This window comes from Schistocerca nitens, chromosome 6 (genome assembly GCF_023898315.1).
Source record: "Schistocerca nitens isolate TAMUIC-IGC-003100 chromosome 6, iqSchNite1.1, whole genome shotgun sequence".
Lineage (NCBI taxonomy): Eukaryota > Metazoa > Arthropoda > Insecta > Orthoptera > Acrididae > Schistocerca > Schistocerca nitens.
Window position 1 is genome coordinate 738,576,010 of NC_064619.1, and position 21,613 is coordinate 738,597,622.

Consider the following 21,613-nt stretch of genomic DNA (forward strand, 5'->3'; position numbering starts at 1 on the left):
GTCACATCGCTCTCAAATACCCACAGAAATAATTTATTGGTTTCTGCTAAACCTCTCCATGTTAGTCTCGTTCACCAAAACACGGTCGTCCAGCTACCTCCTGATGTGAGGGCCGTACTTACCAGGAACTTCGCCCGAAACTTATACCCACGCACGGCAACGCACTTTCCGACCGTCCCAAATTTCCGTACTGCAAGAAATAAGTCAGTTAGTCAGGTGGAATCCCCCGCTCCCGAATTGTGAAATGCACCAATAAAGCGGCAGTTCCTCCCCAGAGGACACACCACGCCACACGAGGAATGGCGGCCGACTTCCCGATCTCGCGAATTGTTTGTGGACGTCTTTGACGCCCAAACCACCAAAAACGCGGGTTGTGCGCTGTATCCCTGGGTACTGGTTACACTGCTGCAATGTGCTGTATTTTGCTTAGGGCATAGCTGTTAACCAAAAGAACTCTCTGTATCCGGTTTAACGTTCTAGTTTTATGTTTATGGAGAGTAGCCCTGTATATATTGAGTTTATGGTCCCAGTTGGCAACTTCATCTCTCGCGGATTGGACATTAAAATAATACCTTAGTGGTTCGTCTTTTCTGTACTTTGTAACCACGTTAATTTTCATAGTCTCAATTTGGAGTCTGACAGGTAAAATCTCCGATATGTTGTCACTGAGCTTGGGGCCAGAAGAAGTGACATAAGCGTCAATTATTTCCTAAGCTCATTCAGTTTCAGATTTCGTGTTAACTATTACACTGATGCAACCAGCATAAGTGTGAAATCTGTAAACCTTGTAGCCTGTGATGCAGGTTTAACAGTAATGGTTCTATACCGATTGCGCATATTATCAAAGAAAGGGAGTAGCACTGTCGCATACATTGTTTAACCGGAACTGGTGAACTTAGTTGACCATTAATTTTGATTCTAGAGGGTGTTAGGACTATACGTTTGTGTATATGCCGAGTAAAATTATCGCTGAACCCCTTCAATTCGCATTATGGTTAGTATAAAGTGGTGGTTGATGCTATCAGATGCCTTACCAAAGTCTAAAAACATGATACAAATATAATATCCCTGTATTCACACAATGCATTTATCATAGGTCGTCCTGGGACTGCACTCATTTGATAAGGGCCAATTATCTACGGCAGTGACGACTTCATTGTACTATTTATGCGTCGGATGGAGATTTTATAGTCGGAGTTGAGCAGAGTTAGTGGCTGAAAATCCTTCAGCGTAGAACCAAAACTTTTTTTTCCTCTTTGTGCGGGGGGGGGGGGGGGCATCTGGACAGTCAGTCCTTCCGTAAACTGGGATGGCCCCTGCACGTCCCCCAATAATTGTTATACATTTTGGTGAACTCTTGATTGATCTGTTTTAATTGTTCAAAACCATTCAAAAGCCGAGATCGCGCAAAATACTTTTTATTCGAGAGAACCGGTTTCAACTGTCTTAGCTGTCATTTTCAGGTCTTAAACATTTTCTGAAGCTATGACAAACATTTATAGTGTGCTGAGTTTTATCCACTTGACATCTTGCGCATGAGATCAGCGTAAAATGAACGTGTCTTCCTACAAAAAAATGTTTAAGACTTGAAGATAACACCGAAGACTGTTGAAACTGGTTGTCTTGAATAAAAATATTTTGTGCGATCTTGGCTTTCGAATGGTTTTTAACACTTGGTGAACTCTATTCCTATGACGTTCCAAAAGCAAGCATAAAATTCTATTGGCAGGCAGTCTAAACCAGCTGAGGTCTTTGTAGAAAACACTTTGACTGTGGTCAACATTTCTTCACCGGTAGTGATGGCTACGAGGTCGGCGTTGTCATTAGGATTGACCAGGGGTGAATGAAGAGTAAAAAGGGCTCACTCGCCGTCACATCAGTTGCCGGCCCGACTTAAAAATCTGTATAATACTGCATCACGTAATTTTTTTATTGCGGCTTTTTGATCGTATTCGTGCCCCCATTCATCGTTGAGAGTGCGGAGTACCTTTTGTTTACCTCTACTGGCTTTGCTGATCGTGTGGTATATTGGTGTATTTTCCTGCGTAAGTTCAACTGGAGAAAGCACTCAGACCTTTTCCCCCCTAGAGATTGTCGTACAAACGCTGAGATTCTTGTCATAGTACGTTTTATTCTATAGCTGTTTGCTATTGATCTCATGGGGTCACCATAAAGTTCACAGGCTGGTTCAAATGGCTCTGAGCACTATGGGACTTAACATCTGTGGTCATCAGTCCCCTAGAACTTAGAACTACTTAAACCTAACTAACCTAAGGACATTACACACATCCATGCCCGAGGCAGGATTCGAACCTGCGACCGTAGCAGTCGCGCGGTTCCGGACTGAGCGCCTAGAACCGCTAGACCACCGCGGCCGGCAAAGTTCACAGGGCCATGAAAAGTAAATTTACGGTGTGTTTTAGCCAACATGCTTTCATACAACCACATTGCACGATGCATTTTTTTATCTGTGCGTTTACAAACTGTAGCCACCACATGATGCTTGTTGGGTATCTGTCTTGCATCCGAAGACATCGTTGCCATGTATCACTGATCTGTTTCAGCACAGCCTCGTCCCAGTAACGATTACTTTTTTTATGTATGCTGCACGCTTGTATGAAATGTTCAGTGACCTGAGAAATTTATGGACCAAATTTCACAGTCAACCACACTATGAATATAGCCTTCCGCTGCATAGAGCCTGTCTAGTCAGAATTACTGGATACGTACTTGTATCCTCGGCGTGGCACCAAGTATCTATTAAATATAGTGTATTAGTGACAACGACAGCTTCTTGCAAAAGTTGAAATTCGGAACTTGATCTCACTGACGCAATAAGGAATTAAAATCACCACCCAAAACTATGTTCAGGCGAGCATCGTATTAATGGGGCAATTTCATCTCAGAACAAGTTGCTCCTCGAACGTTTCCCGTGGATCCAGAGGGAGCATACACATTTAGTAGAAGTAGATCATACATTTTTCCAGTTATTCGTCGTTCAGTTTCCAGTATAGCTAGTGATGTACATGGTATGTCTTTCTTGAACCATATTGTTGTTCTACACTCAGAAGATTGTCTCATATCTGAACACCTCCCCTATTTTCGTCGTAACTGGCTCTGGTATCATCGTTATACGAGTATCAGTGTCGGTGGACTAAAAGTAGCCATTTAGGGATAGTAACTTCTCGTCGGAAACAATCCTGTTTAAATTGAGCGTGACAATTATATACGGCTGCGTCATTCAGTGTTAATACCAAGCACAGTCAGTTTCATCAGGTGACGCAGTCTCCTTATAAGGTCTATTGGGATCCCGTGTTTAGATCGGTTCTTCGACTGAGGAGGTTCATAATTTATGTACATCTTCATTCGGTTTTGGAACGTCTACTTTTCCGACCTGAGTCACGTCACGTTTTTCGCTTCCACCTGTTCTGAGAATTGTCTGGGTACATGAGAATTTTTGCTCTAGTTCCTAAATCTCTTCGGGTCTCTTGCTTACATGTTTGTCGTTTGGGTTTCACCGGCTGCTGGCTGAGGTTATCTTCTCGATATTCGTCAGTTCTCCTAATAGTGTGGCGTTCCGAGTCAAGTTGTCGCTCGTGCATTTATTCGAGACCGGCTTCATGAGAAAAATCGTTTCGCTTCGAGGATGCTCGTTCAGAGTAGGTTGTTGCGTAACTTCGGTATCAGCAGCGGAAGAATGGATCGGTTTCCCACCTTTCGGGGTCCATTGTGCTGAAACTGTTGCAGCTGTCACGATGTCCTAAGATTAGCGTAGTCTCGATTCTGTCGTGTCAGTGATGGCACCGTGCCCTCTTTCTCGGGTGACAAGTCGCTGGCAGTGCAGACACAGCCAGCGGTCTCGGCGCCACTCGCCGCTGCAGACGCTCGGCACGGCCGTTGACGCGAGAGTTGCACGCCGCGCTGGTCCTCGCCGACCGTCTTACGTAACGACGCCTCAGTAACCACAGACGCTGACCTACGACGGTACGTGCTTGTGCAAGTCGACCTTTAATTATCTCGTTCCGTTGAGCACTTAGAATTTGCGTGCATTGGACCACCGTTCAGCAACGTTACTGAGGATTCTCCCCTGCAGTTATCTGTTCCGCTGGTGCTTCGAACGGCAGTTCGAAAATCCCGATTGTCCGTATTCCAAACCCTGCATGAGCAACGGTGACTTCGCCTGCATTTCCGTCACAATATTTCATAATTCTCCACAATGCTTCGTAATTGCTCACAAGTCTCAACTACTTAGTCGCGGCGCACGATATCCGCCACACCTCCGCACTCTACAGCATCGCCGACGCGGCGGGCTAGCTGTCCGCGCACGCCCCCTGGGCAGACCCAAATCTCCACACGTCACACTGTCTTCATCTTTCTATCATACGCCACTAAATTCAACACCTAAGTATCAAAAGTCTAGGTGGGCACACGCTGATAAGAACACTGGTGTCGGTTCCTCGATGTCCATTGTCCCTGTTGCGGGAATCCAAGTAATGTTGCGAGGTGATGAATTTAGTGGACTACGATAAAAGGATGTAGACGGTGCGACACATGGAAGTTTGGGTCGGCCCAGGGAGCGTGCACGGCAGTAGTTAACGCGACCACTTACGATAAGCGAGAAATACGGTCCCGGTTCGGAACAAATCTTCATACATCGCCAATAGGTAGTATATCTATAACTAATACAGCTATTGTCGAAGAATTCGCAGTCAGCGAATAAACTTCGAATCATTTCGCAGAGCTGCAGACCCTCAAGCGAGGTCTGTAAGTTTTACAAGCCTAGAAGGGTATATGAAGATAGCAACTTTGGTCTCGATTCCTCTCTCATTGCGCGATTTTTATTTTTTTTTATTTTTTTTTTTTTTACGTTCTTCACCTGCATCTTTTGCTACCATGAAAATCATGAAAGAGCAAAAATACTATCACATTTAGTTGGGACATAAATCAATGACTTGTATTTGTACTTCAGAATATATTAAAACTAGTCCTGTCATAGAACAGCAGCTATAATGTTGCAATGTATTTAAAAGCGCGATAAAAGATTGAGTACTTGCTTTTTCTATAGGGTAGTGTGCGGCATTAAATGGTATCATGTCGCAATGAAAATATCTTTGAAACAAATCAGAGTTTCAGGTTCGGAGTTTCGCCAAAACGAAATGAACGTTAACTATCTCACTAACTTGCACGCCAGATAAAAAGACAAATACATCACATATTATCTATTTCCTGGACACTAAGATTCCTTTCCAACGTAATTGTCAATATACTTGAACTTGATTATTAGGATCATTAATAATAATTTATTGTTATGAAAGTGGTACATGTACCTCCCGTAACTGCTGACCCGATGATCAACAGCACAAGAGTGGGAATATTAAAATGGCCATTTACTTCATATAATGTGATTCGTAATGGGGCAAGAAAAGGAGAAGGGCGACAAAGATTTTAAACTTCGCGCCCACAGAGCCTCTGGACTCTCACGCAATCGCGGACAAGGATCACAGACATTGCAATTTACGAAATCTACACACGGCATACTACAAGTAGTTTATTAAAAATTTGAATAGTTTCCTTAAATGAGGACTACAAAATTTCTTTTATCCGTGTCGGAAATTTTTCTACAACATAGTACCGTGAATGATGGTTTGTTTCTGTGGTAGTGTCTCGTTTAACCTCTCGTTTAACCTGTTCTCGTGTCGTAACAGTGAAGACATGTCAGTTTTGAGACTGTCAGGTACCTTTTTATATTAACACGTTTTTGTATTAGACGCATGGCACGAGTTGAATATTCAGCTGTCGAAATAATTGCTTGGAGTGTGTTAGCTCTGAACTGCTGATAATTTTTTCATTATTCTAACAGCTCGTTTTTGTACAGTGAAGATGATTTTTTGATTTCACTGTTAGACAATGCAAACTACTTACAAGGCTTCACGTACCAGTATGTATTAAGTGAGGAATCGAGCGATGTGCTTTGGCTCCGTACGTATCATTCACATAAGGATTCCGAAGACTAGAATAATTACAGCGCGCGCAGAGGCATGTAAGCAGTGCTCTATTTCTAAAATTTTAGGTGACGGGACGCACATCCTCAACCAATACAAACACCCCACCCCCCCACCCCCCACCCCTCCCAATCCTCACCTCGAGCCATAAGAGACACAAGTTTCGATTTCTGAAAACATGTAATAATACTTACAATTGTAAACTGCTTTTTTACAAAATATTGTTCTGAAATTCAGCTTTTTAAAATATAGAATAAACATCATGTGCTACCGTCTGGCCACTTCGCAGTGCCAGTTTGTTCCTTAGTTCTGCTCGACACACATCGGCACAGTTCGATAGCATTTATGATTCTTCTGTTTTCAACTGGTGTCAGATGCAACATTCAAACAGTTGCATTATAGCTGACAGATGATCATGCTACTGCGAGGCGTGTTTGCAGTCCATTTTCCTGCTTTGCTGACGCAAGCTGCAACCCTCTTCCGCTACGTGTTGACATGGTGGTGTGTAACGTAGCTATGTCGGTGCATGAGGAACAGCGTGCTGCAATTGACTTTCCAATTTGAAGAGATCTTCCAAACACGGAGCACACTGTCCTGCAGCATGACAGTGGCAGACAAAAGATGGTTCAAATGGCTCTGAGCACTGTGAGACTCAACTGCTGAGGTCATCGGTCCCCTAGAACTTAGAACTATTTAAACCTAACTAACCTAAGGACATTACACACATCCATGCCCGAGGCAGGATACGAACCTGCGACCGTAGCGATCGCGCGGTTCCAGACTGTAACGCCTAGAACCGCTCGGCCACTCAGCCGGTTAATGCCAGATCACACGAGCACTTGCGACATCTACAACAATCTGACGCCTGGGTTTCACTATCATTGAACATTGTCCGTACAGTCCCGACTTGGCACCAGCCGGTTTTCGTCTGTTTCCAAAACTTAAAGAACACCTCTGAGGACTTCACTTTGATAGAGATGAAGCAGTTGAAGCAGAGGTGAAGTTGTGCCTCCTTCAACAAAGTCAAAAATTTTACAGCAAGAGTATGAACAATGTGATATCTCATTGGAGAAAGTGTGTTCGCCTGGATGACGATGTTGACAAACTAATATGTAGACATGGAGAATGATGTTATAGGATTTTAGTAACATTTCTTTTTATTTAAAAAGCCTTAAGAGACTTCACATAAAAATTCGGACGCATTACTTTTCAGCACGCGCAGTGGTTAGCACACTGGACTCGCATTCGGGAGGACGACGGTTCAGTCCCGCGCCCGGCCATCCTGATTTAGGTTTTCCGTGATTTCCCTAAATCGCTTCAGGCAAACGCCGGGATGCATCCTTTGAAGGGCACGGCCGATTTGCTTCGCCGTCCTTCCCTAACCCGAGCTTGCGCTCCGTCTCTAATGACCTCGTTGTCGACGGGACGTTAAACATTAGTCTCCTCCTCCTTTTCATAAATCACTGAGGTTACTTGAGGTTACTGGTGTATATTAACAGAAGGTGACTGTACACAAGAAATTCGGAATGAAGGTCAACTACCTTGGTTGTACTTAATATTTCTGAGGTTGCTGGCAGTTGTGAACGAAAGAGAGCTGACACGAAGGATATTGATATGTACCGACACACACACACACACACACACACACACACACACACACACACACACACACACACAGAACCTCGTCTCACCTCTCTGTTCATCGCATCAAGTTGGTCACCCATTGTCACGTTTACCGCTGCCGGTGCAGTGGCAATCGCAGTTACGTTACGGTTTAATTCATGTATACCGTTTTAAATATGCAGTCACGACTTATTCGGGTGAGCAGTCAGTGAGTTGTGTGGTGGTGTGTGGCAGGGCCTGCTGGCGACGGACATGCCGGAGACGGTGCGCGGCGTGGTGGGCAACCTGGTGTACCTGGTGCAGCAGCTGGGCCACGTGCCGAACGGCGGGCGCGTCTACTACAAGGAGCGCGCGCAGCCGCCGCTGCTGGCGCCCATGGTGGAGGCGCTGGTGCGCTACTGCGAGCGCGCCGGCTGCGAGCAGCGCACCTTCCTCGCCGGCGGCATAGCCGCGCTCGACGCAGAGTTCCACTTCTGGATGCACAACCGCACCGTGTCGGTGGGTGGGCGCCAACTCGCGCGCTACTTCTCGCCGTCCAGGGGACCGCGGCCAGAGTCCTACAGGTGACACACTCTTTTCACAGTCGAGAATGCCACCGGCAGCAGGTGTTACCTACAGCTTGTACCGAAGCACAGCTGCAGTTACCAGAGTTGAATGGCGTGAAAGCGTGTGCAGGGTTCTAGTCTGTCACTCATTTTAGTCAATATATACATTGAACAAAAATTAAGATCAGTGAGAAATTTGGAAAGAGAATTACAGTTCCGAGAGAAGAAATAAAAAGTTAAATGCAGGGCAAGCACCAAAATGACGTGACAAGTGCAGTGCCGTGTGGTGTAGCACGAGGCACGCATCTAGCTTGCAACTTCAGTCGGAAAACATACACTGGCTACTGGATAGATTCGACGTCACCGAGTCGTACAGTTTGCCATGCCACAACCAGATGTACTGTTGTGCTCCACATTTGCCACACACTGTGTCTGTGCCACTGGCAGATTATGAAAGTTTCTACAGTGGTTGTTCAATTGCCTCTGCACCCAGGAAAATGAGAATGATGCTGAATTCAGCATTCATTTTTATCTCATTTTTATTTGTTGCTCTCTTTTCTGTCTGTCTGTCCGTCTACCCAGTGCAAATTTGCAATTGATTTTAAAATAACTGCCCAGTGAATTAGAGACTCGAAATGCAAACATACCTCAGAACTGGATGACAAATATGAATCTGCTTTCTTGCCAGTCCGTCCAGTGTGGGTTGGGAGTAAGAAAGGTTGATTACATATGAAATCTACGCTGCATTGCTCAACCGATACATGTGGTTGTATCAGAATGTGTTTCGGGGAGTGTATGTGTGGGCAGACATAACTCAGCAGGGAGAAGCATATAGAGAGATACCTGCGGGCAGAACAGATGGACAGACAGAGAAGGGAGAGGAATAAATGAGCAGAGAGAGGGGAATGAGGAGATAGTCAGACAGAGGCTGGAAGAGGAGATGAACAGAGAAAGGTTGGAGGAAGGGATGGACAGAGACAGTGGGGGAGAGTGACAGAAAGAGGAGGAGGAGGACATATACAGATGGCGGGAGGAGAGGAGATATACAAATGGAGAAGAGAGGAGGTGGTGGACAAAGAGGATGGAGATAGACAGAGACTGGAGGAGGAGGAGAAAAAGTAGTATACAAGGATGAAGCCACAGACACTATAAAACTAATATTGCAGTTACAATATTGTAATAAATCATACAAAATTAATTTTGCTTACTTCTTTGAAAAAACAATTAAACAGATTTATACATCATTGATAGGTAGGTCTAGTAGTAGTACACCCTCTGTGAATGGCATCATTGGATGTAGTATGCGGATTATGAGGGTAGTATGGGGGGGGGGGGCAGCATGTGGCCAGTACACCAACCTCACAGTCATTATCCGGATTTTTCACCTCGGAACACTTACTAATCAGTCGAATGGCTCAGCTGGCCTCTCGAAGCCGAGTGCACCCGAGACCAGTCCTCCCAAGGGGGCAAGATCCCTGGAATTATCAGGAACGGAAGCCGGCTCCCCCACATGGCAGTCAGCCATGCCGCCCACTCAGCTATAGGGGCACACAGTAGATGGGTTCAACACTATTCTGTTCCAGGTGAAAAGACACTGAAATAAACGTGAAAATTAACGTCTCTTATAATGTTATCTATAAGTCGAAGTCCATTCAAAAATATCATACAAACACGACTGGAAAGCAGAAGAAACTTATTTAAGTAACGAATTTAATACACTATCTTTTAAATTGGACTAAAAAGTGTAACATAAGCTTTCCTAAGCCAATACAGATTCCTAACCCCATACAATGGTCCTGAAAATTTGTGATTGTGAATTTTTAATAGCTATGAAAATACTTGTAAGATTTAAAACGAGAAACCTGGGGGGCATGCAACATATATGGTGTATGAAAAATTTGTCCTTACTACCTTCTATGCAATACACTCCACGTTCATTTTAAATCTTATAAGACGTATTTACATATCCATTAAAAATTCACAACTGTAACTTTGTAGGGTTATCTGTATGGGATTAGGAATCTGAATTGGCTTAGCGACACTTATTTTATACTTTTTACTCTGGTATATTAAAATTATTTATTATGTAATATCATATCCTTTCAGTATGTTGCTACATACACACTTTTCTCTGAAAAGACAATGCTCCACTTGTGCTTACAAGAAAACTTCAGAGTGGATTACTCAGCTCGATGGCATTGTTTGTAGGTCACTGTTGGTTTTCTGGTTTTTGATGTGAGTTCTCAATATGTTGGTCTAAATTGTGCTGCATACATGTCACGAATACACTGTCATGAATCCTAAAGTTGTGAAACAAAGAAATAGCTTCAACTATCACATCAATTTTATTCATGTCACAATTCTATAGAGCGCCAGTCTGTGTCCTCTAATGTCATCAGGACTGTGGCAGGTGGGTTATAGTGGTGAGGATCTGTCAGACACTCAAGTGTGTTAAGTAAAACATGACTGTCAGTTACATATTTAATGATCACAAGTACACAGTTATCATCGGCAGGATGCTGGAAGCTGAGGCATGCTGGTGGAGCACAGGCCAGGTCAGTGGGTGTTGATAGTCTCGGAGCGACAGCAACACTCGTGTAGCAGGCTGCTACGCAACAAGTGGACGATGACCCTGGTAGCACCACAAACACAGTCATTGTGGGACAGTGGCCCACAGCTCTGCTAGCTGATCTCAGAGTCTTTTCATTGACATCAAAGATCTTCACCAACAAGTTTAGGTTAGGTTAGTGTTTAACGTCCCGTCGACAACGAGGTCATTAGAGACGGAGCGCAAGCTCGGGTTAGGGAAGGATTGGGAAGGAAATCGGCCGTGCCATTTTAAAGGAACCAACCCGGCATTTGCCTGAAACGATTTAGGGAAATCACGGAAAACCTAAATCAGGATGGCTGGAGACGGGATTGAACCGTCGTCTTCACCAACAAGAGGTAATCTAAAGCCCTGCTCAGAGTGTGTGTACCATGCAGAGGAAGGCCGAGGCCTCTCATGACAAGAGAGATGCTGGCAGCATCGGTGCCTGCTGCAGGAGTTACAGTAAGCTGCATCAAAGACTCACCTTCACAATGCTAATGGGTCCTGTTGTCAGGTCTCCAGAAGGACAGCTGGATGGGGACAGTCCCAACACCCCATCAGCATGGGCTCAGTAGTAGGTGCTGCAACTCACAGCAGCTAAGCACCTCCAACAGGACTCTGTGCTCTGAGGAAGTTCAACGGTGAGTAGAGGGTCGACAGAACTGTGCAACTAAACAGAAATCAAACAGAACAGGAGAAATATTTCCATTGGGTGCACTCTTGTGCTCTGGTACAGTGAGGCAGCAATGACACCATGCATCCTGGTTTTCCAATTTAGTCAGCTCTCTTGGTTGCTTCAGGATATCTCAACTTAATCTTTCATATGCTCTTTTCTGCTACATTGGTCCCTGCACAGTTGCACTTAACAATTGATCTACGCTTTCTTGTGACACTCTGTGCAGTCACCATTATGATGGTATCCTTCTCTTGCCATGATGTTATTGTGCTATATTCGCTTGCTTGAGCACTTGGCCAGTTCCGAGTGTTGCAGTAGCTCTGGTATTCACTGTCACTCGATCAGCATTTCTCTCTTGTTGGCATTCTGCTGGTTATTGACCCACTCTGTGCTCCTTCTGGCGTTGCCAGGGAAGAACTTTGAAAATTTTTTAACGTCTACCTGGAATACTATTCTGGGAAGTAACAATTTACTGAAGATCCAACACCAGAATCTTTGACACTAACATAACAGAAGAACATTCTACAGACCTTATACTCTGTAATGAAATATATTCCTTTCATCCATTAATTGTCTCTTCAGATATGGCCTCATCATGGATTTTGTCAGAGGAAAGGCATCATCTGCACTAAAACTATAAGGAAATTTTCAGTCTTCTTCCAACAAAGGTCTAGATGTTCGAAGAGAGACTGCGCCTTTAAACTATGCTTCACTGAAAACATTTTTTTCAATAGACTCCAATCACTGTTGCATTCTCAACGTCAACTGGTAAAGATAATATAAAAACCTTCAGACATCTATCAAGATTATGGACTACAATTGTAAAATTTTGTTCCAAATTTAGCGAGAGGTTTGGCCTTCTGTCCATGCTACCTATACAGTTATGCTCAGTCCATAGTTTCCATTAATGATCAGCTGTTTTTTGTTCCAGAATTATTGAGCTTGTTATGGTAAATATTCAGGCTGCAGATGTTCTCATATCATCTTTGACGTTTCGGTGCAAATTCTTTAAATAGCACAGTGAGCTCAGAAAAAAGTAAAAGGAAAACACCTTAAAGATAGAAAGACACAAGCAGAATGTTTGCTGAACGTCAGCTTTGAGGTAAAGTTTTGAGAAACTGCTACATTTCTCTTATTGTTGTCATGTTACGTCATGCTTCTTTTGACACAATCTAACAAGCAGAAAAATGCAATGGCATTTATGACTGAATCTGATATTGAGCTTCTTTAACATACAACTAAGAACAAGGCAGATCAAACAACTACAAAAATGTGAAGTTATGAGATTTCTGGCGTGACTGATCAATAGTTGTAACATAAGCACTGTCGGTATTAAGTTAAATACATAACTGGTTCATCATCATCATCATCATCATCATCAAGGATTAGACCTTTTGGTCGGTCCTGTCCCCTTCCAAATTGGTCAGGCCATCTCTTCACTGATCCTCTTTGGGATCTTTTGCCTCTTGGTTTATATTGTTTTTAAGGCCTTAGTGATTCTTAGGTCTGGCATAGAGTCTATATGTTCTTCCTGCATAGACTGATATCATTTTATTATGTCAGTTATGTTTTGCATATTCAGTTCAGCTGGATGCCATCACCTCTCTTTTTATCCATCAAAATATATCCAGCCACATATCTAAGGAAATTCATTAACATGCCTTTGTTCTCTTTCCATTTCACATCTTAAGAGTCCAGTTTTCGCACCCATAGAACATTACTGCTATAGCCATAACCCTACAGAACTTCAGAGAATATTTCTGCGGGCTTTTTATCTCAGTATTCTGCGCAAAGTTTCACAGAAATTGTTAAATAGGTCTAACTTACTTGTATTTCACTGTTTGACCTGTATGCCATGTTGTTGTTGTGGTCTTCAGTTCCGAGACTGGTTTGATGCAGCTCTCCATGCTACTCTATCCTGTGCAAGCTTCTTCATCTCCCAGTACCTACTGCAACCTTCATCCTTCTGAATCTGCTTAGTGTATTCATCTCTTGGTCTCCCCCTACGATTTTTACCCTCCACGCTGCCCTCCAATACTAAATTGGTGATCCCTTGATGCCTCAGAACATTTCCTACCAACCGATCCCTTCTTCTGGTCAAGTTGTGCCACAAACTTCTCTTCTCCCCAATCCTATTCAATACTTCCTCATTAGTTATGTGATCTACCCATCTAATCTTCAGCATTCTTCTGTAGCACCACATTTCGAAAGCTTCTATTCTCTTCTTGTCCAAACTATTAACCGTCCATGTTTCACTTCCATACATGGCTACACTCCATACAAGTACTTTCAGAAATGACTTCCTGACATTAAATCTATACTCGATGTTAACAAATTTCTCTTCTTCAGAAATGCTTTCCTAGCCATTGCCAGTCTACATTTTATATCCTCTTTACTTCGACCATCATCAGTTTTTTGCTCCCCAAGTAGCAAAACTCCTTAACTACTTTAAGTGTCTCATTCCCTAATCTAATTCCCTCAGCATCACCCGACTTAATTCGACAACATTCCATTATCCTCGTTTTGCTTTTGTTGATGTTCATCTTATATCCTCCTTTCAAGACACTGTCCATTCCGTTCAGCTGCTCTTCCAGGTCCCTTGCTGTGTCTGACAGAATTACAATGTCATCGGCGCACCTCAAAGTTTTTATTTCTTCTCCATGGATTTTAATACCGACTCCGAATTTTTCTTTTGTTTCCTTTACTGCTTGCTCAATATACAGATTGAATAACATCGGGGAGAGGCTACAACCCTGTCTTACTCCCTTCCCAACCACTGCTTCCCTTTCATGTCCCTCGACTCTTATAACTGCCATCTGGTTTCTGTACAAATTGTAAATAGCCTTTCGCTCCCTGTATTTTACCCCTGCCACCTTTAGAATTTGAAAGAGAGTATTCCAGTCAACATTGTCAAAAGCTTTCTCTAAGTCTACAAATGCTAGAAACGTAGGTTTGCCTTTCCTTAATCTTTCTTCTAAGATAAGTCGTAAGGTCAGTATTGCCTCACGTGTTCCAGTATTTCTACGGAATCCAAACTGATCTTCCCCGAGGTCGGCTTCTACTAGTTTTTCCATTCGTCTGTAAAGAATTCGTGTTAGTATTTTGCAGCTGTGTCTTATTAAACTGATAGTTCGGTAATTTTCACATCTGTCAACACCTGCTTCCTTTGGGATTGGAATTATTATATTCTTCTTGAAGTCTGTGCGTATTTCGCCTGTTTCATACATCTTGCTCACCAGATGGTAGAGTTTTGTCAGGACTGTCTCTCCCAAGGCCGTCAGTAGTTCCAATTGAATGTTGTCTACTCCGGGGGCCTTGTTTCGACTCAGGTCTTTCAGTGCTCTGTCAAACTCTTCACGAAGTATCGTATCTCCCATTTCATCTTCATCCACATCCTCTTCCGTTTCCATAATATTGTCCTCAAGTACATCGCCCTTGTATAGACCCTCTATATACTCCTTCCACCTTTCTGCTTTTCCTTCTTTGCTTAGAACTGGGTTTCCATCTGAGCTCTTGATGTCCATACAAGTGTTTCTCTTAGCTCCAAAGGTCTCTTTAATTTTCCTGTAGGCAGTATGTATCTTACTCCAAGTGAGATAATCCTCTACATCCTTACATTTGTCCTCTAGCCATCCCTGCTTAGCCATTTTGCACTTCCTGTCGATCTCATTTTTGAGACGTTTGTATTCCTTTTTGCCTGCTTCATTTACTGTATTTTTATATTTTCTCCTTTCATCAATTAAATTCAATATTTCTTCTGCTACCTATGGATTTCTACTAGCCCTCGTCTTTTTACCTACTTGATCCTCTGCTGCCTTCACTACTTCATCCCTCAAAGCTACCCATTCTTCTTCTACTGTATTTCTTTCCCCCATTTCTGTCAATTGTTCTCTTATGCTCTCCCTGAGACTCTGTACAACCTCTGGTTCTTTCAGTTTATCCAGGTCCCATTTCCTTAAATTCCCACCTTCTTGCAGTTTCTTCAGTTTTAATCTACAGGTCATAACCAATAGATTGTGGTCAGAGTCCACGTCTGCCCCTGGAAATGTCTTACAATTTAAAACCTGGTTCCTAAATCTCTGTCTTACCATTATATAATCTATCTGATACCTTTTAGTATTTCCAGGGTTCTTCCATGTATACAACCTTCTATCATGATTCTTAAACCAAGTGTTAGCTATGATTAAGTTATGCTCTGTGCAAAATTCTACCAGGCGGCTTCCTCTTTCATTTCTTAGCCCCAATCCATATTCACCTACTACGTTTCCTTCTCTCCCTTTTCCTACACTCGAATTCCAGTCACCCATGACTATTAAATTTTCGTCTCCCTTCACTATCTGAATAATTACTTTTATTTCATCATACATTACTTCAATTTCTTCGTCATCTGCAGAGCTAGTTGGCATATAAACTTGTACTACTGTAGTAGGTGTGGGCTTCGTATCTATCTTGGCCACAATAATGCGTTCACTATGCTGTTTGTAGTAGCTTACCCGCATTCCTATTTCCTATTCATTATTAAACCTACTCCTGCATTACCCCTATTTGACTGTAGTCCCGTGCGGTTAAAGGCGCTGCAGTCTGGAACCGCAAGGCTGCTACGGTCGCAGGTTCGAATCCTGCCTCGGACATGGATGTTTGTGATGTCCTTAGGTTAGTTAGGTTTAACTAGTTCTGAGTTCTAGGGGACTAATGACCTCAGCAGTTGAGTCCCATAGTGCTCAGAGCCATTTGAACCATTTTTGAACTGTAGTCACCTGACCAGAAGTCTTGATCCTCCTGCCACTGAACTTCACTAATTCCCACTATATCTAACTTTAACCTATCCATTTCCCTTTTTAAATTTTCTAGCCTACATGCCCGATTAAGGGATCTGACATTCCACGCTCCGATCCATAGAACGCCAGTTTTCTTTCTCCTGATAACGACATCCTCTTGAGTAGTCCCCGCCCGGAGATCTGAATGGGGGACTATTTACTTCCGGAATATTTTACCCAAGAGGACGCCATCATCATTTAATCATACAGTAAAGCTGCATGCCCTCGGGAAAAATTACGGCCGTAGTTTCCCCTTGCTTTCAGCCGTTCGCAGTACCAGCACAGCAAGGCCGTTAGGGTTCTTGTTACAAGGCCATATCAGTCAATCATCCAGACTGTTGCCCTTGCAACTACTGAAAAGGTTGCTGCCCCTCTTCAGGAACCACACGTTTGTCTCGCCTCTCAACAGATACCCCTCCGTTGTGGTTGTACCTACGGTATGGCTATCTGTATCGCTGAGGCACTCAAGCCTCCCCACCAATGGCAAGGTCCATGGTTCATGGGGGGGGGGGGGGGGGGGCTGTATGCCATACTGCATCCTAAATATTCAAATGTATTAACTTGTGATTGACAAGAATGGGGGAAAGAAATACAGTAGAAGAAGAGTGAGTAGCTTTGAGAGCTGAAATAGTGAAGGCAGCAGAGGTTCAAATAGGTAAAAAGACGAGGGCTAGTACAAATCTTTGGATAACAGAAGAGATATTGAATTTAATTGATGAAAGGAGAAAATATAAGAATACAGTAAATGAAGCATGCAAAAAGGAAAACAAAAGTTTTAAGAATGAGATCGGCAGGAAGTGCAAAATGGCTATGCGGGGATGGTTAGAGGACAAATGTGAGGATGTAGACGCATATATAACTAGGGGTAAGATAAATACTGCCCACAGGAAAATTAAAGAGACCTTTGGAGAAAAGAGAAACATTGCATGAATATCAAGAGCTCAGATGGAAAACGAGTTCTAAGCAAAGAAAGGAAAGCAGAAAGGTGGCTGGAATATACAGAGGGTCTACACAAGGGCAATGTACTTGAGGGCAATAGTATGGAAATGGAAGAGAATGTAGATGAAGATGAAATGTGAGATATGATAGTACATGAAGAGTTTGACAGAACACTAAGAGACGTAAGTCACAACAAGGCCCTGGGAATAGACAACGTTCCATTAGAACTACCTATAGCCCTGAGAAAACTCTACCATCTGGTGAGAAAGATGTATGAGACAGGCGAAATACCCTCAGACTTCAAGAAGAATGTAATAATTCCAATCCCAGAGAAAGCAAGTGTTCACAGGTATGAAAATTACCGAACTAACAGTTTAATAAGTCATGGATGCAAAATACTAACATGAGTTCTTTACAGACGAAAGGAAAAACTGGTAGAAGCCAACCTCGGGGAAGATTAGTTTGGATTCCATAGAATGGTTGGAACATGCGAGGCAATACTGACCCTATGACTTATCTTACAAGATAGAGTAAGGAAAGGCAAACCTACATTTCTGGAATTTGTAGACTTAGAAAAAGCTTTTGACAATGTTCACTGGAATACTCTCTTCCAAATTCTGAAGGTGGCAGGAGTCAAATACAGGGAGCAAAAGGCTATTTACAATTTGTACAGAAACCAGATGGCAGTTATAAGAGTCGAGAGGCATGAAAGGGAAGTAGTAGTTGGGAAGGGAGTAAAACAGGGTTGTAGCCTATCCCCAATGTTATTCAATCTGTATATTGAGCAATCAGTAAAGGAAACAAAAGAAAAATTTGGAGTAGGAATTAAAATCCATGGAGAAGAAATAAAAACTTTGAGGTTCGCCGATGACATTGTAATTCTGTCAGAGACAGCGAAGGACCTGCAAGAGCAGTTGAACGGAATGGACAGTGTCTTGAAAGGAGGATATAAGATGAACCTATTTGACTACTAACTATGGGTAAGTACATCACTTCTACTTGCATGTAACAGTTTTTGCCCCATTCTCTTACGTATGTAACGTTGGTTTGTAAAGGGATGTGCCGCTTGGGCAGCCAGAGTTAGTGATTACGCCCAAGGACTATGCAGCCTCAACCTGTTACCAAGGGAACACTTTTTTCTCATTCCATACTTGTCACGGACGACTTTTCTCGAGGCGGAGGAGCCAGCCGAGGCGATGCGGGTAACAAAATCGCTCCCTGCCTGTCTGGCTGTGCCCATCAATAAACGCCCGTTGCCACAGAGCTGTTATATAAAACTATTACCCGTATGTGCAGCGGGCCAACTGCTAGCTTATTTGTGTTGTGTTGTTCGTTTCAGCAAACGTTCGCCAAATCGGTAGCATTGCTCAGTACGTCTTCTAGATTTAAGTTCACAGCAAAATGTGCCTGCGCCAACATGACAAATGTGCGACACTGCCTGCTGCTGTATTAAAACGTCCTGTCACAAGGGAGACTCGTGTAGAAGGCTACTCCGTACCGCGTAACGTGCAACAGCTGATCTGTCCCTTCACGACCGCACTGCTGTATCTCATACATCGCCGGAAAGAGTTACCTAAACATTCCGAAAATCAATCGAAATTCTGTTTAGATTACACTGAAATAAGTAGGTCGCAACTTTTTCTCATCAATTTTCACAATAAAAATTATGTTCTAATACAGTTACAAATTGGATGAAGTATGGCAAAAACTGACAGAGCAATGTGAATTATTAAAGCGAAGAGGGAAGAGTGACAGCACGAAGGGCACCTGGCCGCCCTCTACCACTAACATTGCCAAGTGGCACGCTCCGTAGAAGGTACGGGACAAAATCAGGAAAAAAAGGGGCAGAAAGGTATCACTGCAGTCGTCCATTTAACACTTTTCCAATTCCGTTAAAAAAATATATCGCTGCATTTATATCTACATCTACATTTATACTCCGCAAGCCACCCAACGGTGTGTGGCGGAGGGCACTTTACGTGCCACTGTCATTACCTCCCTTTCCTGTTCCAGTCGCGTATGGTTCGCGGGAAGAACGAGTGTTTGAAAGCCTCCGTGCGCGCTCTAATCTCTCTAATTTTACATTCGTGATTTCCTCGGGAGGTATAAGTAGGGGGAAGCAATATATTCGATACCTCATCCAGAAACGCACCCTCTCGAAACCTGGCGAGCAAGCTACACCGCGATGCAGAGCGCCTCTCTTGCAGAGTCTGCCACTTGAGTTTATTAAACATCTCCGTAACGCTATCACGGTTACTAAATAACACTGTGACGAAACGCGCCGCTCTTCTTTGGATCTTCTCTATCTCCTCCGTCAACCCGATCTTGTACGGATCCCACACTGATGAGCAATACTCAAGTATAGGTCGAACGAGTGTTTTGTAAGCCACCTCCTTTGTTGATGGACTACATTTTCTAAGGACTCTCCCAATGAATGGTACCCGCCTTACCAACAATTAATTTTATATGATCATTCCACTTCAAATCGTTCCGCACGCATACTCCCAGATATTTTACAGAAGTAACTGCTACCAGTGTTTGTTCCGCTATCATATAATCATACAATAAAGGATCCTTCTTTCTATGTATTCGCAATACATTACATTTGTCTATGTTAAGGGACAGTTGCCACTCCCTGCACCAAGTGCCTATCCGCTGCAGATCTTCCTGCATTTCGCTACAATTTTCTAATGCTGCAACTTCTCTGTATACTACAGCATCATCCGCGAAAAGTCGCATGGAACTTCCGACACTATCTACTAGGTCATTTATATATATTGTGAAAAGCAATGGTCCCATAACACTCCCCTGTGGCACGCCAGAGGTTACCTTAACGTCTGTAGACGTCTCTCCATTGATAACAACATGCTGTGTTGTGTTTGCTAAAAACTCTTCAATCCAGCCACACAGCTGGTCTGATATTCCGTAGGCTCTTACTTTCTTTATCAGGCGACAGTGCAGAACTGTATCGAACGCCTTCCGGAAGTCAAGAAAAATAGCATCTACCTGGGAGCCTGTATCTAATATTTTCTGGGTCTCATGAACAAATAAAGCGAGTTGGGTCTCACACGATCGCTGTTTCCGGAATCCATTGTTGATTCCTACATAGTAGATTCTGGGTTTCCAAAAACGACATGATACTCGAGCAAAAAACATGTTCTAAAATTCTACAACAGATCGACGTCAGAGATATAGGTCTATAGTTTTGTGCATCTGCTCGACGACCCTTCTTGAAGACTAGGACTACCTGTGCTCTTTTCCAATCATTTGGAACCCTCCGTTCCTCTAGAGACTTGCGGTACACGGCTGTTAGAAGGGGGGAAGTTCTTTCGCGTACTCTGTGTAGAATCGAATTGGTATCCCGTCAGGTCCAGTGGACTTTCCTCTATTGAGTGATTCCAGTTGCTTTTCTATTCCTTGGACACTTATTTCGATGTCAGCCATTTTCTCGTTTGTGCGAGGATTTAGAGAAGGAACTGCAGTGCGGTCTTCCTCTGTGAAACAGCTTTGGAAAAAGGTGTTTAGTATTTCAGCTTTACGCGTGTCATCCTGTGTTTCAATGCCATCATCATCCCGGAGTGTCTGGATATGCTGTTTCGAGCCACTTACTGATTTAACGTAAGACCAGAACTTCCTAGGATTTTCTGTCAAGTCGGTACATAGAATTTTACTTTCGAATTGACTGAACGCTTCACGCATAGCCCTCCTTACGCTAACTTTGACATCGTTTAGCTTCTGTTTGTCTGAGAGGTTTTGGCTGTGTTTAAACTTGGAGTGAAGCTCTCTTTGCTTTCACAGTAGGTTCCTAACTTTGTTGTTGTACCACGGTGGGTTTTTCCCGTCCCTCACAGTTTTACTCGGCACGTACCTGTCTAAAACGCATTTTACGATTGCCTTGAACTTTTTCCATAAACACTCAACATTGTCAGTGTCGGAATAGAAATTTTCGTTTTGATCTGTTAGGTAGTCTGAAATCTGCCTTCTATTACTCTTGCTAAACAGATAAACCTTCCTCCCTTTTTTTATATTCCTATTAACTTCCATATTCAGGGATGCTGCAACGGCCTTATCACTGATTCCCTGTTCTGCACTTACAGAGTCGAAAAGTTCGGGTCTGTTTGTTCTCAGTAGGTCCAAGATGTTATCTCCACGAGTCGGTTCTCTGTTTAATTGCTCGAGGTAATTTTCGGATAGTGCACTCAGTATAATGTCACTCGATGCTCTGTCCCTACCACCCGTCCTAAACATCTGAGTGTCCCAGTCTATATCTGGTAAATTGAAATCTCCACCTAAGACTATAACATGCTGAGAAAATTTATGTGCAATGTATTCCAAATTTTCTCTCAGTTGTTCTGCCACTAATGCTGCTGAGTCGGGAGGTCGGTAAAAGGAGCCAATTATTAACCTAGCTCGGTTGTTGA

General features: G+C 43.2%; 1 protein-coding gene across 1 annotated transcript in view; it reads left to right on the top strand.

The window, feature by feature from the left end:
- LOC126262787 (trehalase-like) overlaps window positions 1-21,613 on the top strand; it is a 361,100-nt gene that overhangs the window by 124,431 nt on the left and 215,056 nt on the right. Inside the window, exon 4 of the mRNA XM_049959608.1 lies at window positions 7,860-8,188. Coding sequence (XP_049815565.1) covers window positions 7,860-8,188 — 329 coding nt within the window. The remainder of the gene's footprint in view (window positions 1-7,859; window positions 8,189-21,613) is intronic.